We start from the raw sequence: 25,879 nt of genomic DNA, 5'->3' as shown, positions 1-25,879 counted from the left end.
CCACATCCTCCCTGAACGGGGAAAGAGAGGGGCTCTTTTTGTCCTGGGGACTGACAGCAGCAGAGGCCACCCCTCCAGGACAGAATTCCTGATATTCCTGCTGGATGACCAAGAGGCAGAGAGTAAGGCATCCTGTCACACTCTTGGTCCATTTTGCTATCTCTTTTCTCATCCGAAGAGGCTTTGGGGAGGAGTAGGGGTGAACAGAGAGACCAGGCTTCCGTCTTGAAACAGGAGCTCAACTGGAGATCCCAAAGGAGAATGTGGATCCTGAAAGAGGGCAAATTAGGAAGATACAAGTGCCGACCATGATAAAGGAAACAGTCCTGAAGAGGAAGAAGAGAGGGGCAGCTAAGAAAGCTCCAGAGGTCACAGGGGCAGGACAACACCAATGTGCACCCTGGCCCGGAGGTGGCGCAAGTCCCATGACCTGGGGGCCAGGGAAGCAGAGCAACCTCCAGGGCAGCCAGACTCTGAAGGCAGAGGGGAGGCTTTAGCACACTGGCTGACTCCTACTCACACTGCAGACCGTGGCCTTGGTGTCTTCTTGTCCAGGGGCCCTCCCTGACTCGAAGCCGGCCACTGTCCCCTGCACTATCCTTCTCACTGCACCACATCTCACACAGCAATGCACTTGCCCATTGCCTTGTCTCTCTCCTCCAGACCTTAAGTTCTGTAGGCTCTGGGACAATGTTCGCTGCCTGGCACAGGACCTGGCACACAGTCAGTGCTAATAAAATGAGGGGGACACGTAGCTTAAAAGCCATAGAGGGACTGGAGTCCTTGCAAAGTGGATGCCTCCCAAACTCAGATAAGCTGTGTCCAAGCATGTAAGAGGAATTTTCTGCTAAAATCTCAGAGCAACTCTTTGTTTACATTCGGAGGTTGCAGAGGAGGGGCTGGGGTCATTGGACCAAAGTTGAAGAAGAAGGGTCCTAGAAGTGCCACTCATCAGCTTGGTGTTCGTGACCAATGACACGGTGGGAAAGATGATTTATCAGATGGTGTGTTAGTGTCACTCTCCAGAGGGGCATCTGGAAGTGTCCTGGGAAGAAAGCCAGTGAGAGCTAAGCCTTCGAAGTGTTTGTGTAATGGGCAACACCCACCATCTGTAAACAGAGCTCATTCTGAAGACTGACCCGGAAAACGGTGACTATAAACATTCTGGTACAAGTCTCACCGCAGATATAAGCCCGTAATCCTTTTGAACAAATACCCAGGGGTAGAATTTCAGGGTCATAGGACAGGGGTATTTTAGCTTTAATAGATAATGTCAAACAGTTTTCCAAAGTCGTCCTGCATTCTGTATGGTTCCCACATAAAGTTCAAAAACAGACACATCAAACCTATGGTGTTAGAAGTCAGGATACTAGTTACCTTTGGGGGCTTGCGACTGGAGAGAGGGGCACAAGGGAGACTCTGGGGGCTGGTAATGGTCTGTGTCTTGATCTGGGTGCTGGTTACACGGGTATATTCACTTTGTGAAAAGTCATTGAACTGTACACTTAAAATGTGTGCACTTTCCTGTATGTGTGCTACCCTTGAATTAAAAGTTTATTTAAAAGCCTTGAGGAGCCTCAGACCACTAGGGGTGGACAAAACTAACCCCTCTGAGAACCCTCCAATCCCAGGTGGACCTACGTCCCCTTGGAGGTGCACAGAAGCAGATGAAGACTCCAAGTCAAATGTTCCCAAATCCTCCAGTAGCCATCCCTTCTGTGGCTACCCGTGGTCCTCCCATCACCCTCTCTTCCTTAGTTTCAAAACATCCGGCTGCATCTAGCTTGCTCTCTCCTTGTCCCATCTCTGGTTTTAGCCCACAGTTTCCACCCTCCCACTTGAGAGCAATGTAGAAAAAACAGTGTTTATTAAATGCTTACCTACTGCATGCCAAGCACAGTGCTGGTCATGTGTGCAGCAGAGGTGAGCAGTGCCCAGAGCCTCACGGAGAAGGAAGGGGCACGAATTGCTTGAGCATAAAGTAGTTTGTGGTAAAGCTCATATAATTTGCACCCACTGCCACCTCCAGCAGATGGTGTCCCAGAATAAACCCTACTCACATTCGAATCCTCTGTGTTCCAGTCCAACAGTTTGGATTGCAAGAAAGAGACTCATTCCAGTTATGTCACAGGATGGATGTTTACTGGGAGGACATGCCTGATAGACTCTCAGGAAGAGCCTGGCAATCAGGCACTAATAAGTATAGGACCTGGGACTGGAAGGGTCCAGCCACGGCTACATAAATCTCACCTGGCCTCCAATTTTTTCCCAACCTGTTAGCTCCTATGCCAACTCCCCACTTCTCTTCACATTTCTCAACTCAAATCCCAGAGTGGTGGGCTCTTTGCTCCTCCCACCATCTGCCACCAGGATACCAGGGGAGTCCCTAGCCCACTTGAGAACTGCTTCCCCTCAGGCACTGACTTCCCTAGGGGCATGTTATTCTTTCTTAGTAACCCTTGTTTGTCTTAACAGCCCCTGGTGCACAAGCTTCCAGGAAGAGGACATGAGCTCACTTGATCATGGACAGGAATGCACTTGGAGCAGAAACAAGGTTGCTGATACCATTTCTGCTCCCCATTCTCTGGGGCTGGGGGAGTGGGAATGGGGGCATCTCTTCTTCCAGAAGCCAGATCTGGCACAAGATGCCTGTTCAGGCAACCCAACTGCCTGGGATTCCCTCTCCCTAGGGACCATGAAACCTTCTTGATTTCCCAGTCTTAATGTGTGAGAGACTACCTCCTCCAGGAAGCCCATGACCAGAATAGACAAAGACGCACCCTGGCCTTCAGTAGATGGGCACTGAGACAGAACGTGGCCTGCTGGCAGCATTCCCATCAATGTCAAAGTCTCAGGGATGAGTTGATAGTTGGGAGTCCTTTGAATATATAATTAAAAACTACATTTCCCAGAATCCCTTGCAGCTTGGCATGGCCATATGACTAAATTCCAGCCAATGGGAAGTAAGTGGAAATTACCTGCGCAACTAATGGGTTGTAGCCACAATGGGAATGGGCATGCCTTTAACTTCCACTCTTCCCTCTTCTTGCTGGAGGAAGTGTGAATGCAATGGCATCACTGTGAACTTCACAATCAAAGGCAACATTTTAGGGATGGAGAAAAACAAAATAGAAGGATCCAGAGCTCCAACATCTTAAACCACCATAACATTCCCAGACTAGTATGGGAGAGAAAAATCAAATTCTCTCACGTTGAAGTTACTGTATTTGGTCTTGTTAGAGTAGCCTAGCTTATATTCTAGCTAGTACAGAGTGCCTTGACCAGCCTGTGATGATGTAGAAAGCTTTTCTTCTATTCTAATACATCTCAAATGTCCAGGGTAAGCTTGGAGGAGAAAGATATGAAGAGGCAATGCACTGGAATATCAATGGAGAGATGAGATCCAGAGAAAAGAGAAAGAGACATGGACATGGTCAATTCATTTCTCTTCAGAGTCCCCCAGGGTCAACACCTTTCCTGGTAGATTGATGTTCACCTCCACCTCTCACCACCCATTTTTCTTGGGGTTTGGAGCCAGGTCATAGAAAGTCAGGTGCCACAGGGCTGTTTTCATGGAGGCAGGCAGGACCCAACGCTGCCTTGTTCACAGGGCCCGAGTCGTCACAGATTCCGGTAACCTCCTCCCCCTGAAGGCAGGAAATGCTACAGGTCAGCTCAGGGGCAGAGCACAGGACGAGGTCACAAATGTGGCTGCACCAGGATCAATGAGCTTCCCACAGAGAAAACTCTGGTCACTGGAGGACTCTGGGAGTAGTCATCACCTGACCTCTAACTCTGGAGGGCAGTCCCCCAGGTCCCCAGCCTTGGGTAGGGGTCCCAAGGGGATTGGTGAGAGTGTGCATGACTGGAAATGTGGCTGGGAGCCCTGGCCCACCAAATGGATTATCTGAAGAAGGGGACACATCACAGGGGAGGAGAAACAGACTTTCACTCCTGCCCAGGTGATGGGCAGAATCAGGAGTGGGGAAGAGAGACCCTAAAACCCAGGTGGGGTCCTGTGTTACAAGATGTGTCCTGGAAGTAGAGGTGATGCTGCTCAGTTCAGAATGTCTGCTCCAGTCATTCAGGCAGCCACGCAGCAAGCACGTGACTGCTCTGCCCCAGTCAGAATATGGCTCCCCCTGTCTTCTCAGGGGGCGCTGGGTCACTATGCTCTCTCCCTAGTCTCTGCCTAGCCCCAGATACCATCCTATAAATGAGAGTAATCTCTCGGTGCCAGCCCCGCAGTGCGGGTTAGCCGAGCATTGTGTCTGCATGTGCCCACATGGTGAACGAATACCTGTGTGGTTTCCTTCTGAGAAGCCATCTCCATTGAATTTTCACCCACTCTCAGCTTATGAAAATGCCTCCTTCTGCAAGGGTAAAAGTGGACTCAGAGAGCCTCTCCCCTCCCCCGCCTGCCCCCATTCCCTTCCCCCACCCTGTAAGCTTCACCCCAGACTGCTCACTACACAGAGCGCTGGGGAGATTTGTGGAGAGTAGGCTACTTTCTTCCTCCCCAGCTCTGTCTTCAGCAGTGAGAGGGCAGAGATAAGAAAAGAAGAAAACTACAGAAAGATAGATTTAGAGACGATTCTAGAAGGGCTTTCCAAATTTGGAGCAAAGAGAGGGACAGGCTAGGAAGTATGGAGCTTGTGAATTTGGTGGGAGGAACATGGGGGAAGGAGGAGGTAACTCTGTCCACCTTCTAGCTCCAGACCCACCTCCAGGCGTAGCAGGCCCCCAGGCCCAACAGTAGGAAGAGGAGGCCTGCCAGCAGCCCCAGGACCCAGAGTAGCTGCTGGAACAGATGCAGGCGATGCAGGGCTGGAACACAGGGGTGGGGTTTAGGGGTGGCTGTGGCTCCAGGCCTCCAATGCTCCCTCCTAAGGTGACTCCCCCAAGATGAAACCTAAGTTTCACTTTCTCTCAGAAGCGTCCCCATGCAAAGGAGCTTCAAGAAATCAGTCTAGACTAGACAAGCTGATTGTAGCAGAAGTGATTCAGGAAAGACCTCAGAAGGAAGCCTTTGGACCTGAGAACTGGGCCTCTATGCAGAGTGGCCTGAGAGATAGAGCCCCCCTCACCTCTGGTTCCAAAGTAGGTGGCAGCAGAGGCAGAGCCCAGGGCATTGGAGGCAGAGCACACATATTCCCCCTGGTCACCAGGCCTCAGCTCCTCGATATCCACCCTCAAGGCATTAGGGGTGGCTGAGACGTGGATGTGTGGCTCGGCAGGAGCAACCTGGGGCTGGCTGGAGGCCACCAGCCGACTGCCAAGGTGGATGGTCAGGCTGGCTAGGGGCTCGCTGTCCACTCGGCAGTCCAGAATGCCCTGGACGCCACCCTCGGGCTCCACAAAAACCATCATGGTGGGTGTCTTGGGAGGGTCTGTGGGAAGACAGGGAGTGTGGTGATTGCAGAAACAACCACAAATTCTTCCCCTCCCTGTACCCCATGCAAGATGACTGCTGCTCCACCCATTAAGAGGGAGAGCCTGTTTCCTCACTCCTTAAATCTGTGACTCACTTTGAAGGCAGAAGAAATAACATTGTATGACTTCAGGGCTAGACCTCAAGGGGCCTTGCATCTTCTGCTGTCCTTGGAAAACAACCATGTGGGAAGCCCAGGCCAACCTGCTGGATACATGTGGCCCAGCCTATAGCCAGCCCCAATTGCCATGAGGGTGAAGCCATCCTAGACCATCTAGCCTCTGTTCAGCCACTGGGCAAATGCAGCCACATGAGGTAAGACTAGCAGAGCTGCACAGCTGAGCCCAGCCCAAATTTCTGACCCACAGAATTGTGAGCAAATGAAAAATGGCTGTCGTTTTAAGCACTAGGTTTTGGGGTGGCTTATTACACAGCAATAGCTTACTGATACAGTATGGGTCCCTGGTGAAGAATAAAGTAGGGGGCCAATGTTAATGAGGGCCTACTGTATACTATCTTGTGTACTCCTCACAAGGTGAGGGGACTGACATTCTACAGATAAGGAAGCCAAGGCAGGGATGCACAAGATCACACATCAGTCACTGGGAATCCTCTGACCCAGGACTCCATTCCTGTGAAGTCCTTGCTCTTTGCAGACAGAAGAGGAGGAAGACCTGAAGTGGGCGTGTGAGATGTGGGGAGACTGGGGCAGGGGGAGGATGTCACACTCACAGAGCACCCGGAGCATGACTGGAGCAGAGGTGGTGGCCCCAGTGGGGAGCTCAGCCCGGCAGTGGTACATCCCAGCTTGGGCGAGGGCCACATGAGTGAAGGCGAGGGTGGGCACAGGCTCTGTGTGTAGTTGCCGGCCATTCCAGAACCAAGCAAAGGTAGAGTTCCCCATGGGCCCAGGGCTGCCAGGGAGGTGACAACTCAGGTTCAGCGCTGTGCCCTCAGGCACATCCAGCCCTGGCTCAGCCACCACGCGCACACCTGCAGGACCAGAGGTGGTTAGGAATCTGTAGGCCTGTAGGAGCCGGAGTCTCTGGGTTGGCCTCTGTGCATGATGGGAAAGCCTGATCTGACTTGGGATCTGGATCCCCAAAAGTGGGACTGTGTCTCCCCCATCAGATTGAGAACAGGGCTATCTCTCCTCCTTGCCCCGGGGAATTCCGGGGCAAAGCTCTGCCTCCCTCTCTCATCAATTCAAGCTTTTCGATGGGTGAGGCTGTGTCTTGCCCTCAGGTTGGACTCCCCAACGTGGGGCTGCACCTTGTCCCTCAAACTGAGCTCCCTGAGGGTAGGGTTATGTCTGTCTTCCCATCCCTGGTTTCCCCAGGGCAGGTCAGTGCTCCCACCCGCAGTCTGGGCCCTGTGAGGGCAAGGTTATGTCTCCCCTGCTCCCAAGCTCCCCTTGGACATTGCCATACCTCCATGCCCCGCCCGCTCTGTAGGGAGCTCTCCAAGGGCCAGGCTGTTTCTCCCCCTCAGGCTGGGCAACCCCCTCCAGGGGGAGCTGTTCCTCCCCACCAGGTCAGGCCAGCCAGCCCCCTTTTGTGGGAGCCCCACCCCTCACATGGACTCAGACCCCACAGCACTGGCGCCCCTCCTGCGCTCTGGCCTGCTCACCTTCTGCCTGCAGCTGCCCCATGGTGCTGATTGAGCCCAACAAGTTGCGGGCCGTGCAGACGTAGGTGTCCTTGTCACCTGAGGGCACATCTTGCACCCGCAGCCGCAGGGCGTTGCGGGCCACCTGGACGTGGCCCGTCCCCACTGCTAAGCCGTGGACCCCGTGGCTGGTGGCCAGCACCTTGCCATCGCGGGACAGGGCCAGCTCGGCAGGTGGCTCGCTGTCCACAGTGCACTGTACCACGGCCATGGGGCTGGCCCTTGAGTCCCAGAAGGAGGACAGGATAGCGTCCCGAGGGGCATCTGCATTGTGGGGCAGGGCAGAGTTGAGGGCTTTGCTTGGAAACCCTGTGCTATCCATTGTCCACCTGCCTGGCATTGGTGAGGCTGAAACCTCTGGGAAAATGGTCACTTCTGGGAAGTGACAGCTTCTCAGGAGTCCTGTGGGCAGATTCCTCCAGACAGGGTTCACAGGACCTTAAGGAATCTTCCCTCATCACCTATGTCTTTCTTTCCCCAAGTGTCCGTTCCCAGGTTCCCTGCAGTCCTATGCCCACCCACACCAGGGCCCAGAAGCACCCTCCATCCACCCTGGGTACCCCCAGCCAAGGACACTCGCTCACAGAGGACATGCAGCGCTGTGGGCTGGGAGCTGCGTGTGCCCTGGGCATCCTGGACCTGGCAGGTGTAGGCACCCGCGTGAGCCCGTGTAGCCATCGGGAACGAGAGCGAGGCAGCTGACCCCTCCTGCAGCCAACGACTGTTGTGGTACCAGGCATAGTGGGTGGGTGGGCGGGCAGCAGGGTCTTCACAAGTCACTGTGACAGGGGCTCCCTCGGGCACAGTGGCTGACGGAGCCAGGGTCACCTGCACACCTGTACCAAGAAGACATGGTCAGCTGGGCTGGCCAGTCACCATAACTGATCCCACCCCTGGTGGGCCTGGCTAGGGCCCTGCCTCACCCTCTAGCCGCAGCTCCAGGGACATGTTGGCCTGACCCAGAGGACTGCGGGCCGAGCAGCTGTAGAGACCCTCATCACTGGGCCTAGGCTCCCACAGCTCCAGCCTCAGGGTGTTGGGGACAGAGTCTGTGGTCGAGGACACCAGGAGACGGCCAGCGTGGCTGAGGGCTAGCTGGGCAGGTGGGCGGCTGTCCACTGTGCACAGCACCAGGGCCAGCTGCCCGCCGCGGCTCTCCAGGAGATAGGTCAGGCGCATGCCGCGGGGTGCATCTACGGAGGCACAAAGGCATAGAAGGAGTTCAGGGACCACAGTGGTGAGGAGGCCAGTTTTCAGGTGGCATTCTAACCAAGAGGCCCTTGGCTCCCCACCCCCAAAGGCCTCCACTTGCCCAATCTGGGGCACTGCTTCTCTGCCCCAGTGGTCCCAAACTCCTTGTCCAGTACTCCATCAGCCAGCTCGTTACTGAGTTCCTGGGGTGGATGCCTGTGAGGCTCTGGCCATGCCCTGATCCCTGCAAGCTGTTGTCATTCCTCCCAGCTCCACCCTGCATCCAGCCACACTCACAGAGGACGTCCAGGGTGACGGGTCTGGAGAGGTGGAGTGCCTGGCCAGGGGTCAACACGCCACAGCGGTAGGAGGCAGCATCCATGACCGTGACGTTGGGCAGGCGGATGGAGTGGACAGCACCTGGGCGCTGCTGCCCATCTTGGTACCATGTATAGGTGAGCTGGGCCATGTGGGTAGCCCATACAAGGCAGGTCAGGTTCACCAGCTGCCCCTCCTGTACGGTGGCTTTGGGCCACACCTGCACACTCACAGCTGGGGAGAGAAGGAGGGCATGGGGACACCAGGGAATACCGAAGGCTGTGTAAAGCAAGCCAACTGTCTCCATGAGGGTGGGAAGCCCCTTGGTCTCTGGGAGGCACAGGTGACCCACCTGTAAGTGGGGCTCAGATATGGAGCTTAGGAAATGGCTCATCATCTGTCAGGTGGTCCCAAGCAGAGTTCTCTCTGTGGCGCCCTGACCCCTACAGGCCTCATCTGCCCTGCTGTGGTTTCTCCTTGAGTGTCCCCTTTCTGATTAGTTTTATCCACTGGGCATTCATGTAAAAGTCTGTTTTTAAGAAAGGTTTTCAGGGAGTTCCCTGGTGGTGCAGTGGTTAAGAATCTGCCTGCCGAAGCAGGGAACACAGTTTGGAGCCCTGGTCCGAGAAGATCCCACATGCCGCGGAGCAACTAAGCCCGTGAGCCACAACGATTGAGCCCGTGCGCGACAACTACTGAAGCCCGTGCGCCTAGAGCCTGTGATCTGCAACAAGAGAAGCCACCGCAATGAGAAGCCTGCACCCTGCAATGAAACAAATAGTAGCCCCTGCTCGCCGCAACGAGAGAAAGTCCGTGCGCAGTCAACGAAGACCCAACGCAGCCAAAAATAAATAAATAATAAAATTTTTTAAATAAATAAATAAAAATAAAAAAGGTTTTCCATGAAAACCAGGTCTGGAGACTGCTGCCCTTAAGGAGGGTGGGAATGCAGACTGTCCTATGTTCAACCCTCCTGCCTGTGCCCCAGGCTTCCAGAACCCTCTCCAACCTCCTCTTCTCTTAAAGGAGCCACCCACACACACACTCACACCCCTACACTGACCCTGGGCATCAAAGGTGGCTGAGGCCGAGGCCTGGCCCAGGGCGTTGGTGGCCTCGCAGGTGTAAACGCCCTCATCCTCCAGCACTGCATTGTGGATCTCCAGACGCAGCGTGTTGGGGGCCACAGCCACCTGTAGCCGGGGAGAGCTGCCTGCAAGCTCCCCCACACCTTGTAGGGTAGAGGCCACGAGGAGGTCCCCGTGGAGCAGTCGTAGCTGGGCTGGAGGGTCGCTGTTCACACGGCACAGGAGGAGGCCCAGTCGCCCAGGGCCTGTGTCCATCAGGGGGATGAGTGAGGCCTGGCGAGGGGCATCTACACAAAGCAGGCAGTGGTCAGGGCCCAACCAGGTGGTCCCTCATCTAGGACTCTCGGAGGCAGAGCCCAGGACCTGGGGCTCGGCATCTCCTTCCCCAGTCATGCCCTTGGCTCCCTCATCCCCCAGGAAACACAAACGAGATAAAAGTGCTTACAGGACACGTGGAGGCTGACGGGGACAGCCAAGTTCGTGGTGGCTGAGCCTGGAGCCTGGGCTTGGCAATGGTAGGCCCCAGCTTGGCTCAAAGTTATGGCTGCAAAATGGACTGTGGCCGAGGTGAACTCCTGGAGGGGCTGGCCATCCCGATACCAGCGGTATGAGGTCCCCTCCAGGACCCCTGTCGGTACCTGGCAGCTCAAGACCACAGCCTGGCCCTCTCGGAGCTCAGGCGATGGTGACACCCGGACCCAGGCTCCTGCAGGGAGAAACCAAGAGCAGGTGAGGGCCCTCCGCCATACCGTCCCACATTCTGGGACTACATGTGTGTCCACATGAGGACTGCAAGACCCCAAGCCCGTGTCCCGGAGCCACAGCTCCCCAACCAGACCACTACTGAGGGCCCCACTGCAGTTCCACGCCTCTTCCTCTCCTGCACCTGACTCCCGTGCCCTGGTTCTGACCTAGCATTCACTGCCCACCACCTTGAGTTATGGTTTTGCTTTGTCAATCGTATTTCACCTACCAGAGGGTGAGCCTCACCTGGCCCCTCAGCTTGTGTGACCTGTAACCCCAGTGCCAGGCACAGCACCTGCACATGTTAGCTCTTGACAAATGTTGGTTTGACCCCATAAAGCACTGAAATGGTAGGGATTTAGGTCATGCCAAGTGCCATTGTCCTTATCATGAGCTGGCCTCAGCATGGGTGACCAAGTGCTTAAAAGGGGAAGTTAGCAGCTGTGTAATCTTGAGTTCTTTTCAGCTCTCTCCAGCCAACTCTGCACCCAACCTCTAAGTCATGAGAGCCCAGGAACTGAGGACCGGGCAAAGGGCTGTCCCTAGTGCCCCCTGGGTCTGAGGCACGAGGAGACCAGGGTTGAGGGAGTAAAAAGGAGGGACAGCCGGAGTGGTGACTGAGAGCCCAGACTGTGCCAGGGACCAGTCACGTGACCATGAGCAAGCCCCTTCAATTTCTCTACAGAATCAAAGCCCAAGGAAAATGTTCAAAAACTGATGTTTGTCATTGTGGTAGAAAAAAATGGGTTTTTCTTTGGCCTTTGCAGCATTATTGATATTAACTTTCCTTTTTTCTGGTTTATTCACTTAGGGAGGATTATTACAGAAGAATATAGATAGATAAATGAAGAATATGAATATATTCATATGCATGTGTATATATATGTATATATACTCACATTTGTATATTATATATTATACATCTATACATAAATATGCAGAGTGGCCCCCAGGGCACTTGGGTCCACCACAGCTTCAGAGGACTGCCACTCACCTCGGACCTGGAAGAAGAGGGAAGTGTTGGCTGATCCCAAGACATTGGTGGCCTCACAGCGGTAGCTGCCAGAGTCCGCCAGGCTCAAGTCTTGGACCTCTAGCTGCAGGGAGTTGGCCGTGGCTTTGGCCTGGAGATGGCCACGGGATGAGAGCTGGGGCCCTGAGCTGGTGGCCAGGAGGTGCTCCCCATGGAACAGAGACAGCTGGGCAAGAGGGCGACTGTCCACAGTACAGATGAACACAGCCGTGTGGCCCTGGTCCACATCCAGGAGAGCTGACAGCTTTGGAGGATCTGGGGAATCTGCAGGGACAGTGGGGAGCTCAGGCCACCCCCAGCACAGCTTATCACCTTTCACCTGCCACACTCCGTTACACACACACACGCAGTTCCGTCCTGCACTTGCCCACACCCGAGCCAAGTTCTTGCCTCCCCAAACCCAACCTCAGCCCTGTTTCCCCCAGACCACCCCTTCCACCCTCCAAGGGCCCAGACCTGCCCTTGCCCATCACCCACAGAGCACACTCAGGACCACAGGGGTGGAGAGCTGGGCACCAGCCTCGGTGAGGATGCGGCAGGCATACAGGGCAGCATCCCTTCTGGTCACAGGCAGCAGCGTCAGGGTCTCCAGGGGGCCCTGGGCCCACAGTGCCCCATCCCGGAACCAGGAGAAGTTGGCAGGGCCACCGGCTTCCCGGTCCACCCTGCAAGTCAGATTGGCTCCAGTGCCCTCCTGCAGCGTGTGCGATGGTGTGATGACCAGGACAGTGGCTGGAGAACAGGCAGCACAGGCCTACTGAGACAGGCCTCACCTTGATGTCTTCCCCCCAGACCCCGGGGCCAGTGGTCCAGCCTCCCTGCCTGGAGGGGGTGGGAAGGAGGCCCTCTGGGGTGCCCGTGGGGCATGGGGAGGAAAGTAATCTCCCACTGCTGACCAAAGGTGGTTTCGCCCAATAGACCCACCTTAGAGCTGGGGGTTGCAAAGGAATGGGGTCCCGAGTACCAGCCCCTGACCCTGAGCGACTCTTTCCCTGACCCGCCTCACCCTGGGCATCGAAGGTCGCCGAGGCAGAGGCATTGCCCAGGAGACTGCTGGCCTCGCACAGGTACATGCCCTCGTCTTCCAGCACCGGGTCTTGGATCTCTACACGCAGCAGGTTGGGGGCCCTGGTGACTTTTGTGCGTTGGGAGCAGCCCCCACAGGTGCTACAGCTGCCCCCGGATGGCAGGGAAGAGGCCACGACACAGTCCCTGTGGAGCAGCCGCAGCTGGGCGGGGGGATCACTGTCCACACGGCACAAGAGGAGGCCTCGCCGTCCAGCCCCAGCTCCTGCAGTATCAAGGTCCAGCCGGGCGGTAAACATGGGCTGGCGTGGGGCATCTGTAGGGAGAGGAGCATGGGCACTCTCCCACAGCCTCTGCCAGGGTCCCACAGGTCCGCTAAAGGCTGGCGAGGCTCCCAGAACACACTGAGCAAAGGCAGGTACCCAGAGCTGCCTCAAACAGCTGTGCAGGCTGTGCACGACACAAGGACAAACAGACAAGGGTGGGAGGACCTCAGCCCATGCCCCTTGTGCTAAGCTATGCCCTAGCGCTGGACTGCATCTTCTCAGAAGAAGGAGTGCCATTTTCTAGCTTGGACAGAGGTACCATATAGGCAAGCAGCCACCTTGCATAACCTCCAGGTGCTCCTGAGCAGGTGCCTACCTAGCAATCCATGGGTGTCTTGCTCTCTGCTTCCACTCTGCACCCCATCCCTTCCCCCAAGATCCTTCCTGCCTCTTATCTCTGATCTCCAAGCCAGCTTCTGTGAGAATAGATAATGCCTAAAATGCCCTCTTCCTAGAAGTTTCTGAAGATTGGGGCCAAAGTCCCCATGTCATCTCACCCTGAACACTAGAAACCCCCCTAGAGGCACCTGCTCTTCCTGACAGTCCCCGGACATGACTCCTGCACATGTCAGGGAAAGTGTTCTGGAAGCTAAGTATGTCCTGAACATTGGTCAGCCCCTCAAAAGCATCCACCCTTGACAGGACGCAGTCCCTGTGCGGAGAGGCTCTGCCTTTGTGTCTGCACCTGTGAGGGCACAGCCTATGGGGTGTGTGCACATATATGAGTACAGTGTCCCAGGGCCCAGCTCTGGAGGACAAAGTTTGGACATGGTGTCAATGATGGGTCTGAGTCTAGAGGCAGAGCCCTAATGGAACTGGGGCTGGGAAATGAGATTCCCCAGCCTCGGTCTCCAAATTTCACTCCTGGGTGTCGAGGTCCGCGATGTCTAGGCTCGTGGCTGCCTTCCTCATCTAGACCCCAGGGCAGGACGGGGCCAGGAGAGCCTGGAGGAGGTGGGGGTGGCTGATGGCCTCCAATGGGCTGATCCTCCTCACGGCAGCCACGGGCTGGTGGGAAGGCTACTCACAGAGGACGGTAAGGACAGCAGGTGAGGAGGGCCCGCTGGTGCTATGGCCATCCTGGGCCCAACAGTGGTATGAGCCGGCGTCAGTGCTGGAGGCAGCGGGGAGCAGAAGGCTGCTGCTGGGGCCCTTGAGAAGGAAGGCCCCATTCCGGTACCAGGAGAAGTGTGTGTCAGGTGTCGGGCTTAGGCTGCTCCTACAGCTCAGTGTCACTGCTTGCCCTTCTGCCACCTCTGCTGCCGGGCTGATGAGGAGGCGGACTGCTAGCAGGAAAGGGAGAGAGGAAGGCTCGGCTCCCCTGCATGCCTGTGGCTTCATGCCACCCACCACAGGAAGCGCCCCCGGGTTCCCCTCTCCCAACTCAATTGTAGGGAGCTCTGGGCATCGTGGCATCAGCTCTGTGAATCTCTTGATGATCCAGGAGGGTCTGGTCTTGAATGCCAGTTCAGCTCTTATTGGTAGTAGCTGGCTAAAGCATGGCTGGGAAGGATTCTGAGCCAGATCCCAGGCTTATGTCAAAAACCTGGCTTGGTCAATTAGCTATGTCTGCCTCAGAAGGAGGGAAGGGCAGCACATGCACCAAGACCCAGCTTCTCTACTTGGCCTTCTGCATCTGACTCCTAGCACGGAGTCTGCCCCAAATGTTCAATAAATAAAAAACAAATGAATGCGCGTTGAAGAACCCTCCAAGCTCAGAGTCAGAATGGGTACTAAAGGAATAACTCAATCTGCCATGTTTCCCTTTTTGCCTTGACTTCTAGGAACCTCTGAGGCTGGGATGACTGTATACCTCATATCTTTGATGTGATTTTTTTCTAGCCAACTAGTTCAGGCCCTCAGTTGACCCCTCTGGGCTCCCAGGAGGAAGGTGCCAGAGAAGGCCTTCTCCTCAGACTCCTTCCACTAGCCTCACTGGGGCCATCTTACCATTGGCATGGAAGTCCAGAGTGGAGGACGCATTCCCAAGAGAGTTGGTGGCTGAGCACGTGTACTGTCCGCTGTCAGTTGGCCCCAGGTCTCGAATCTCCAGGTGCAGGGAGTTGGGGGCAGAGGAGAGACTGAAGCGTGGGCTGTGGTCACCCTCCCCAGAAGTGGAGGCCAGGATGAGGCCCCCATGTGACAACACCAGAGTAGCCATGGGCTCGCTGACCACAGAGCACTGGAGGATGCCCACCAGTCCTGCCTGTGTCTCCAGGAAGGCAGTTAGGTCCGGGGCGAGGGGTGGGTCTGTGTGAAGATGAGGGGCAGACCTGTTACCCTCAACAGGGGCATTCCTGGATCTCCCCTTATAGCCTATGACTCCTGAACCCACTTTGTCCCATAATGCCCTGGGAAAGGGGCAGTGACCCCAGCAGCTCCTGAGTGTCTATCCCGGATTGGGCAAATCACTCTGTCATCCCAGTCAATCCTTGTGGCCACCCTGAGAGTGGGGAACCAGGGACCCCACTTTAAAGGTGGGAAAACTGGCAAAGAAACCTGGCAGTGGGCAGCACTGCCCCAAATAATCAAAGTGAACACTCCCAGCAATGGGACAAACTGACCCCATGTGCCTCTTGATGTGACACAGGGAGACAGACACAGAATCACATCCACGGTGTTCCTGCCCACGTGCACTGGCTCGGTCTGCTCCATTCAGACCAACACAAACTGAGAGCATCACAGAACAACTAGCCTGTGCTCGTTGGAGCTCAATGTCAAGGAAGACAAGGAAAGGCTGAGGAGCTATGCCAGAATGAAGGAGAATAAAGAGACTTGACAACTGAATGCAATGCAGGATCCTGGATTGAATCCTGGACCAGAAAAAAGTAATTACCTAAAGGACATTATTGGACCAACTGGTAAAATTTAAATATGGATTGTAGATTAGACAATGGCCTTGTATCAATGTTAAGTTTCCTGACTACATACAATCGTACTGTGATTATGCATGAGAGTGACCCTAGGAAATACATGCTGAGAAATTAAGGGGTAAAGGGGCATTATGCCTGCAACTTCAGGAATACAAATGGATGGATAGATAGATGATAGAATATGTGTGTATGTATACCTATAGAGTGCATATGTATGTATGCATGTGGATAGAGAGTATATATGTAGAGGAAAATGTGTGCATGCACGCACACATATATGTGCATATATACATACATACATGTATATGTGTGCATGTGTGAGCACATATATATACAAACACATATAATATATAGTTAGAGAGAGAGAGAGAAAATCAATTTTCCAAAAATATTAACAAATGCGGAATCTAGGTTAAAGGTATATGATAATTCTTTGTTTTCTTCTTGCAACTTTTTTAAAGTTTGAACTTATTTCAAAATAAAAAGTTTTTGGTTTTTTTTTTTTTTTGTGGTACGCGGGCCTCTCACTGTTGTGGCCTCTCCCGCTGCAGAGCAGAGGCTCCAGAAGCGCAGGCTCAGCGGCCATGGCTCACGGGCCCAGCCGCTCCGCGCCACGTGGGATCCTCCTGGATCGGAGCACGAACCCGTGTCCCCTGCATTGGCAGGCGGACTCTCAACCACTGCGCCACCAGGGAAGCCCAAAAGTTTTTTTAAATAGGAGGAAACTGAAGGACGGGGATGTCAAAGCCTTGACCAGATGTGAGCTCAAGGGCTCCTGGGCCCACGACCCCAACCCTTCTGCAGGGGGCTCTACTCTTTAGCCCTGCTCCCAGGTCCAGTGCCCCACCCCCCACCACTTACGGCTGACCACCACGCTGACCGGGCCAGAGCGCTCGCTGCCCTGGGCATTCTGCACCTCACAGAAGTAGAAGCCTGTATCAGCCCTGGTGGCTGAGCGCAGCTGGAGGATGCGGCTGTGAGTGTCCTCCATCAGGGCGTGGTTCTTGTACCACCTGTAGCGCAGCTCGCTGGGCGCTTCTTTAGGTGTGTTGCAGGCCAACGTCACTGTCTGGTTCTCCAGGATGGAGCCTGCTGGGCTCACCTGGACCTCAGCCACTGGGGGGGCAACATAGGGCACACTGGGGGATACCCAGCTGACTTCCAGGCCCAAACCCTCAGGGCTGCAGCCAATCAGCCTAAATCTCTGCCCATTCTACATCACGCCCCTTCTGCAGAGGAGCCTCCTGGACTGGCCACGCATCTCTTTGCCCTGTTCACTGCCAGGGAGGTTTGTCATCTGTCTGACACAAGGCTGGGACTCCTTACCGGCATCCCAGGAGGCACCTTGGCCTGGTTTCCCTCAGCTGCCATGGCCTGGACACCTCCCTGCCCTCTGGTCAAGACCCAGGCTCACCCAGGACTCACTGAAGACGTGGAGGCTGACAGGGGGTGAGACCGAAGAGCCCACGCCATTCCCAGCTTCACAGGTGTAGATGCCAGCATCGGCCCAGGCTGCCTGGGGCAGCTGTAGTACATGACTCTGGTCTTTGAGGTGCGTCCCATCCTTGACCCACTGCACGGAACTGACCTGAGGGTAGCTGTTATTCACCTGGCAGGTGAGTGTGACCAGATCACCTGGAAGGATGTTTCGCCCCGAAGGGCTGAGGAGGATCTTCACACCCTTGGGGGCATCTGCAAGGCATGATGGGGGGTGTCGAATATGGTGCTCAGGGAAGGCAGGGGGCATTTTTCCTCTCCTCTTTCAACACTCTGCCTTAAGGAAGCCCACCCAGATAAATCATAAGTCCCATTAGTTCCCCCGTCCAGGGCAGGCACTGCCCCCCACCTTGTGAGGAGTCCTGATCCCTTCCTTCTCCACTGACAGCCTGATGCTGTGATGCTTGGCCTAGCGTCCAGCCTACGCTGCCCTCTATGGCTTTCTGCCTCATGACATGTCCATTACCTCTCTTCTATCTGAGAGTCATGGACACACTGCTTGCTTTAGTGGCTTGTGGTAGCTGTTGGCAAGGGACCAACCACCTAATGGAGGGGCCAAAGGCAGAGTCAAATTCACTCAGAATGTTTACCTCATTTGTTGAGTTACAACAAAGAAATACAAATACAATACAAAGAAACTGCACTTCTTTAAATCTTGTTCCAAAGCCTCTCTCTATGTAACTATACTAATAAAAGCTAATATTTTCAGGAGTTCCCTGGTTGACTAGTGGTTAGGATTCTGGGCTTTCACTGTTGTGGCCCAGGTTCAATCCCTGGTCAGGGAAATGAGATCCAGCAAGCTGTGAGGTGTGGCCAAAAAAAAAAAAAAAAGCTAATATTTTCAAGTGCTTAATCTATGTAAATATGAAAATAATAGAAGCTAATATTTTTGAGTGCTTAATAGGTACCAAGCACTCCTTTAATTTTCATAACAATCCTGTGAGATAGAAAGAATTTACTATTACCTCCACTATACAGATGAGAAAACAGAGGCTCTGAGAGGCAAGTAACTTGCCCAAAGTTTGCTCATCTAGTTGATGGCGGAGCCAGCGGCCAGCCTGATGCCTGTGTACAGCAGTCGTTCTAGAACAGGCTGCCCTGTTTTACTGTGATGGGAAGTTGCATAACCAAGTGAAAACTCGGACTTTCTCCCACTGCCTCTTTGCCATGTCTGGGTGTTACCCTGGTCACGAGTATGAGTGGCCTTAGGCAGGAAAGGGGTAAACCCCTGCCTCCGTGGCAACCTCCAGGGCTGGGCTAAATCCCAGGGCCCCTGCTGCTCGACCCCCAATTCTCTGGCTTTTTGTGTCTCCTCTTCTCTGCCCAGCCCAGCTTCGGGGACTGGAGGTGGAAGAGAGCCTTTCAATGTGGCCCTTAGGGCTTAGTAGTCTCTCTCCACCTGCCCCACCCTTTGGTCCGAGTGCAGCTTGGCTGTTTCTACAGGCTGGAGAAGGGACTGTTTCCACAGGGGAGCCACAGACGTGTGCTCAGTAAAGAGGGCGTGGCCCCCAGCACACTCACACTGCACTTGGAGGTGAATCTCGCCCTGAGTCTTGTGTTTGGCCACCGAGAGCTGGCAGCGCAGGGTCCGGCCATGGTCCTGCCAGGACAGGGCCATGTGGAGGGTCTCCAGGTGGATGATGCCCGTGGGCTCAAGCTTCTGGAGGTTGGAGGTGACGGAGCGGGTGGGGTCCTGGCCTTGCCACTGCAGACTGACTGACTCCTGCAGGCACGCGTAGGGAGTGGAGCAGTTGAAGTCCACCTCCATGCCCTCGCGCAGCTCAGCTGGTGAGGCAATGGTGGGCATGCTGGGCTCCTCTGAGGAAAAAGACAGGAGGCTAGGGACTCCCCTTCACTGCACCTGAGACCTCCTGCCCTAGAAACTCCAGCCTGGGGCAGGGGGGCTTCAAGGGGAAGGAGGATGCGAGGGGTTCATTGGGGTTAATGCCAGGGGGCACAGGGCTGGGGCTGGAACTGTGGCCAAGATTGAGGTTGCATTTGGATTTAGGACCAGCGTTGGGTCTGTGAGCCAGTGGGGCCAGGAGCAGTCTGGGAGTCCCTTCCAGGCAGTGGCCCTGCTCCTCACCTGTCACGGTGACCACTGTGCCTGTGACATCTGACCAGCGGTTGCCCTCACTGATCTCAAAGCGGAAGTTGTAGGAGCCCGCGTCCTCGGGCTGCAGGTCTCTCAGCAGCAGGCTGCACGACTTGTGCTCGGCACGCCCCACCAGTAGGGCACGGCCTTGGAAACGGGCCTCCACCAGCTGGGGGTCCCCGGAATGGCTCACTACCTGCCGGTTGCCCGAGTAGTCATAGTACCAGATGGTTGTGATGCCGTGGGGCACCTCCACGCTGGCAGGGAAGCTGAAGATGCAGGGGATGACGAGGCAGGAACCCCTTACGCCCTGCACAGCCTGGGGACTGGAGACGCCCCATGAGGTCAGGCCTGAGTTGGGGGGCGGGACAGGGAGGAGCGTGATGCAGGCCTGGGGTCACTGCAAAGCCCCATGCTCTGCCCCACAGAAGGTGCCCCAGATGTGCCCCCAGCAATGCAGCCCCTCTGGGCACCCCAAAGAGGGTCACTGTTCCCTGTCACTGCCTTCCCATGCCCTCCTTCAACGTCAGCAGCTAAACCTGTGACCAGACACAGTCCAGTCTGCCCAGGCCAACAGAGGGCTGGACTCACTGAAGCCAGGCCCTCTAAGAAGAAAAAGGCCAGCAACGTTACCTGCTGGGATGGATGAGGCCAGGAGGAGGAGCTGGAGCGGGAAGTCCATAGCAGGTTCTCACGCTGGTTCTGGTGCCTAAGAGGGTGGTGTGCACTGTGCTGGCTGGGCACACAGAGGCCTCCTGGGGAACCTCAATCTCAGAGCCTGCTGGGAGCCCAGCCCTGTTTCCTCACATGGTATGCTGGCCAACCCAGTGAGAGGGCAGGGCAGCTGCCACTGGAAGCCAGGAGCCCGTGTTCCCAGCTCAGGCTGTACCCAGGAATGCCCTCACTTGGTGGCATGCCCCAGAAAGTCCTCTGTCTGTCTCTTGGCCCCGCCCTAAGTTCTGCTTTCCCAGGCCCCTCAAGGATGAACAGCTGTTTCTTCCTTTCCCCCACTTCCCTGCCCCCTCCCTGCCACCCAAGTCACCAGGAACTGGAGCCCAGAGAGGCCCAGTGACTTGCTCCAAGGCATCCAGCAAAAATGATGGTTTCTTACTTTAGACTTGTCTCCCTACCACCAGTCTTACCAGCTATAGACCATAATGGGGCTTGACTGAGCGCTTACGAAAGTGCAGCCTTTAAGAGTCACTCCCCTGCTCAAAAGTCTTCTGTGGCTCCCCATTGCCCGTGAGATGTGGTTCCCCATACAACCCTGAAAGCTCTTCCTTTCCTACTCCCAGCTCTGCCCCCATTTCCTGCTCCCCCTGGGGCCACCCTGGAACCAGTTCCCACTGTGGGGCCAATCCTGTCTGCCCATGAGCTCTCCAGCTGACCAGCTCTGGCCTCACCACAAATGATCTTAGCCTGCTGAAATCTTATTCAGTCTTCAAGGTGGCTTCTAGCTGAAACCTCCCCTTTGGGGTCTTTAGCCACTCCAGAGCCACCTCTGTGCTTGCCTTGTCCTTGGTAGCTGTGAGCACCCATTTCTCAGGACCTGGGACTGAGGACATGTGTCCTGCAGCAGTGCAGAGCCCCCCGGCAGTAGTGGGCAAGAGAAGGGTGTGGTCCTTGGTGGTTTAGAGTTGGTGGCAGGGCAAGTCTAGGTGTGACAGGGGTCACAAGGACCCTGCCCAACATATATCCTACAAACAGGAGTTAAATGCCTACTGTATACCATGCACAAGAAGGCAGGCCCTCCGCCATAGAGTGCCCCTGGTGGAGATGGGGGCTCTAAGAGGTGCAACAGATATGAATCCAAAGGGGAGAGATGCCAGAAACACATATAACTGAAACTATAAAACTGTTAGAAGAAAGTGGGTGAAAATCTTCATGACCTAATAACAGGCAATAATTTCTTAAGTATGACACCAAAAGCACAAGCAACAAAAGAAAAAATAGATAAATTGAATTTGATCAAAATGAAAAACTTTTTTGCATCAAAGGGCACTATCAAGAGAGAGAAAAGTCAACCCACAGAATGGGAGAAAATAGGTGCAAATCATATAGGTGATAAGGGATTAACATCTGGAATATATAAAGAACTCCTACAATTCAAGGACAACCCCCCCCCCACCAAACATCCCAAATTCAAAAAAATGAGCTAAAGACTTGTATAGACATTTCTCCAAGGATGATATACGAATGGCCAATAAACCCATGAAAAGATGCTCAGCATCATTAGTCATTAGGGAAATGCAAATCAAAACCACAATGGGCTACCACTTCACACTGTAAACAAACAAACAAAACCAGAAAATAACAAGTGTTGGCAAGGCTGTGGAGAAATTGGAAGCTTCAGGTACTGTTGGTGGAAATGTAAAATTGTGCAGCCCCTCTGGAAAACAGTTTTGTGTTTCCTCAAAAAGTCAGACATAGCTTACCATATGATCCAGCAACTCCACCCCTGGTTATATACCCAAAAGAATCGAAAACAGGGGCTTAAACAGATACTTGCACACATGTTCATAGCAGAGTTATTCATAATAGCCAAAAAGTAGAAGCAACCCAAGTGTCCATCAACAGATCAATGTGGTATATCCATACAACAGAATAGTATTCAGCCATAGGAAGGAATGAAATTCTGACAAATACTACACACATGGGCGAACCTTAAAAACATTATGCTAAGTGAAATAAGCCAGGCACAAAAGGGCAAATATGGTATGCATCCACTTATATGAGGTACCTAGAAAAGGCAAACTCGTAGAGACAGAAAGTGGAATAAAGGTTACCAGGGGCTGGAGAGAGGAGGGACTGGGGAGTTAATGTTTAATAGGTATAGAGTCTCTATTTTGGCTGATGAAAAAGTTCTGGAAATAGGCAGTAAGGATGGTTACACAGTATTATGAATGTACTTAATGTCACTGAAATGTACACTGAAAAAATGGTTAAAACACTTAAAAAATGGTTAGGTTATGTATATTTTACAACATACACATAAAAAACCCATGTTGCCAACTTTGCAATCCTTCCTGGTCCTAAATGCTGACTCTACAGATTGACGGGAAGGGCCTGGGGAGGCTGGAAGTGGGAACAGGAAACTCATGACATCTCCCAGCCCCTAACCTATCTGTCTCAGGGGTGGGGCCCAGCTGATTCTGGTAGCTGCTAGGGGGCACACCTGGGGAGAGGCTGAACAGATGCCCAGAGCCTGGATAGGGCCTGAATTGCCTGTCAGGATGACTAGCCAAGTGTGAAGAGAGGGAGCACAGTAAAGGCAAAACTGAGGGAAGAACAGGCAGAGTCCCGTCCTTTAGTTGACTTGGGTCCCTGGCTAGGCTGCTCCTGCAGACAGGTCTGGTCATTTGCTGAGGCCCAGAGGCTCATCCTCAGTTCTTTGGGCAGTCCTTTTCCTGCTCCTCTCCCAGGAAGATGTATCCACACCCTCCACACTTGGTCCTTGGCCACAGGAGAGGCTCATGCTGGCCCAGGCTGGGGCCCATGACCTGGATGCTATGGCCTGGATGCTGGACTGAGCAGCAGCCTACTGGGCATGTTTGGTGGCATGTGTGGCCCTGGGGCCCAGAGCCACACTGGGCATCAAGGTCAGCTCCTCTACAGCTGGGGCGTCACCAATGTTCATGTTGTCCCCAGCTCCCCTGATGTTCCCATTTGGGGCCCTGGAAGGGGCAGTGCTGAAGCTACAGGAGGAATGGTGGGATTTTAGACATACTGACCCCAGAATGGAGCAGGGGTTTTTGAGAGGACCCTTTCTAGAACCACCCCAAATCACATCATGTAGATGTCACCTATACTTAGCCCAGTCCCAATACCCAAGAAGTCAGTCCCACCAGAGTCCAGCTTATTGGCTCAGCCTGTTCCACCCCAAAGACCACCCTCAGCCCAGAGAACTTTCCTGGAAAAAAGAGAGGGCAAGAAGAACCCCAGGAAGGGAGCTCCTTGTCCTTGTTTAAAGCCTGGTGTTGAGGGGCAGGTACCCCTAGGGCTTGGTTTGAGCTGGTGTCTTGGTGGGCACCCACACCCAGCACCTCCTGGGGGCAGAGGGATGATTGCAGGTCCTGGGGGAGGGGGTGGCTGTACTGGGGACAGGGAGCACTGCAGCCCATAGGCAATGACCATCTGGGAGAGCACAGTTCCCGGGTTCATCCTCCGATCTCCAAGTCTTGGGCACTCTGAAGACAGAGTTTAAAATCCCACTCCCAGAACTGGTATATACTGCATCAGCACTGGGTTGGGGTGGATGGCACATGGGGGGCACCCATGTTTGCTGCCTGTGTGAGAGCAAGTGAGTGGGTAAAGTCTATATGAGAGCAAGTGTCCCAGGACATCTGGGAGGGCCGGCTGGGCCACAAGTCCCTGACCTCTGATCCTAGAGGCCAAGTTTGGCCTGGGGAAGAAAGGGCAGAGGCAGTTTTACTGTAGGCAGCTGTGCCTGGGTGCAGGATTCAGTTTCTATTTCCCAGTACCAGAGCTTCTCCCCAACTTCCCTATTCAGGCTGGAGAAGGAGGGAAATGGGGTGACACAGCCAGCTGGAGTGCTCTACTCCACAGATCAGAAATCAGGTACAGATGGGCAATTCCGGGAGTACATTATCTTCGTAATAGTGAAAAGCCTCAAACATAGGCCAAACATTTAACTTGGAAAGCCATATTATCCATAAATGAGGTCTATTGGCTTTGAAATGGGTAGTAAAAGTTTCACATTTCATTCCTGAATCTGACTGTAAATGCTCTTAGCCTGGATGCCCGTTCCCCCAAGCTATGCTGGGCGGTGCTGGGGGCCTTCGCTCAGATGAATGAAGTGGTAACAAATGAAGTGAAATGAGGGGAAGGTGAGGGTCGGGCTGCAGTTGGGTAGGGGTGAAGGTAATGGTTAGACTGGGATCTGGAATAGAATTAGGGTTGGCACGGAGTTGAGAGTGATGGTGTTGGGTGAGCGTGCAAGTCAGGCCCGGGGCTGGATGGAGATGATTGTTACTAAATGGCTGGGGATAGGATGCAATGGAGGGTGAGGTAAGGTTGGAATAAGTACCGGGGCTGGGCAGGGCAGGAGTCAAGGTGACGGTTAGGATGGGGATTGGGATGTGGGTTGGAGGTGGTTTGGGGTTGTGCAGGGGTTTGGATTATGAGTGCAGCTTTGATTAATGTCTTGGGCTTGGACACCCAGGTGTCCCCGAGCAAATCCCAGCCCAGCCCTGCTCCCAAGCCTCCGCTCGCCCTCGGGGCCCAGGGATGGGAGTACCTGCTCCACAGGGGAAGATGGCTGCAAGGCTGGCAAACTGCAGGAGAGAAGAATGGAGGGGGCAGGGCCAGGAGCTCGAGGTGCTGCTGGCTCTCCTGCAGAGGAGACCCAGCCTCGGCGTTGCTTCCTCTTTTCCCAAAGCCTCAGCCCTACTGCCCAACCAGGAGGCTGGTCAGGGAGGAAGCTGCCGGCCTTGCACAACACCAAGACCAGAAAGACCTCCCAGGCAGGGGAAGGCCCCCTCAAGGCCTGGGACTCTGGGACTTGAGCAAGCAGAAGTGAGACCTTGGGCCCTGTGGGAGCCTCCTATCCAGCAAAGTGGGAACTGAGGGGTCCTGTTCACCAGCCATAGCCATACCCCTCTCTTTGGGCACCACTTGGCCTTTTTAGGGAGTCTGAGAGAGGAGGAAGGGAGCTTTCTGCACACTGTTCCTCCTAACAACAAGAAAGGAGACAAGCCCAGCCTGGGGTGGGGGAGCGTGACAGGGCACCTAGACAAAGGTGCTGATTTTCCAGGTCCTTTGGGACCTTCCCAGCACCCTCATTGCACCTGGCTACTCTGGGGACAACCCTCCAAGAAGCAGGCTCTAGTTGTGGGGAACACAGGGACCCCAACCTCAGGCTAGAGGAGTGCTTCTAATCCCTCTCCCCTTTCCCACTGTCCCTCCCCCCACACCCCCCCCACAGGATTTCAGTAGCACCCCCACTCCCGCTGAAGCAGAGGAGGAAAGACCCTGCCATGGCTGCGATACTGTCATGATACCGGAGCCCATTTTATCGAGGGCCTACTATGTGCCAGGCACTCGGTGTGTGGGGCAGATGTTAATGGCTCCAAGCAATCTTGGATCCAAGTGACAACACATTTCTTTGTTTCACAACTCAAATTTAATTCAGCTCAGCCCCAGCCTATCTGTAGTGGTGGGGATCCAGCCAGACCAGGCCCTCTGTACCCTGTGGGCAAACCCACATGTGCAGATCAAAAGTCACATAAAAACTTGAATCAGGATGGACCCAGGATCCCAGGCCACAGTGGCCCAAAGCAGATGTCTCCTGACATTCTACCCTGAAATCCTCAGGCCCCAGAGAGATTAGGTCTCTATCACTCTGTCCTCTTTGTAGCCCCTGCATCACTCCTAACCTTAGGTCATTTCCTTTTTGGACGAAAACAAAATCCCTTTTCTTCCTCCTCCAACACCAACATAAGACTTGTTGGCCCAGAGACACCCCCAACTCTAGGCCTGTGTGAGTGCAACTTTCCAGCCCCAACCCTTCAGTCCACTATAGACTATACACATCTACCCCATAGCTCCATGGTGGGTAAAGCATATTCCT

General features: G+C 54.3%; 1 protein-coding gene across 1 annotated transcript; it reads right to left on the bottom strand.

Moving 5' to 3' along the window:
* Positions 1-1,296: 1,296 nt before the first annotated feature.
* Positions 1,297-24,661, bottom strand: SIGLEC1 (sialic acid binding Ig like lectin 1). Its single transcript, XM_082671641.1, has 22 exons — positions 24,548-24,661; positions 19,924-19,999; positions 19,282-19,641; positions 18,717-19,013; positions 17,124-17,390; positions 16,560-16,814; positions 14,776-15,075; positions 13,854-14,111; positions 12,480-12,815; positions 11,951-12,205; positions 11,435-11,737; positions 10,142-10,402; positions 9,672-9,983; positions 8,588-8,842; positions 8,023-8,292; positions 7,684-7,935; positions 7,061-7,363; positions 6,164-6,424; positions 5,088-5,390; positions 4,725-4,827; positions 4,301-4,373; positions 1,297-3,647 (listed from the first exon to the last, which is right to left on the bottom strand). Exons 2-22 carry the CDS (start codon positions 19,970-19,972, stop codon positions 3,540-3,542), a joined length of 5,181 nt encoding a protein of 1,726 aa, XP_082527767.1. The 5' UTR covers positions 19,973-19,999; positions 24,548-24,661; the 3' UTR covers positions 1,297-3,539.
* Between the last annotated feature and the right edge of the window lie 1,218 nt (positions 24,662-25,879).

This window comes from Grampus griseus, assembly GCF_964374135.1.
Source record: "Grampus griseus genome assembly, chromosome: 14".
NCBI classification, from domain to species: domain Eukaryota; kingdom Metazoa; phylum Chordata; class Mammalia; order Artiodactyla; family Delphinidae; genus Grampus; species Grampus griseus.
This window is presented reverse-complemented; position numbering and strand designations above follow the sequence as displayed.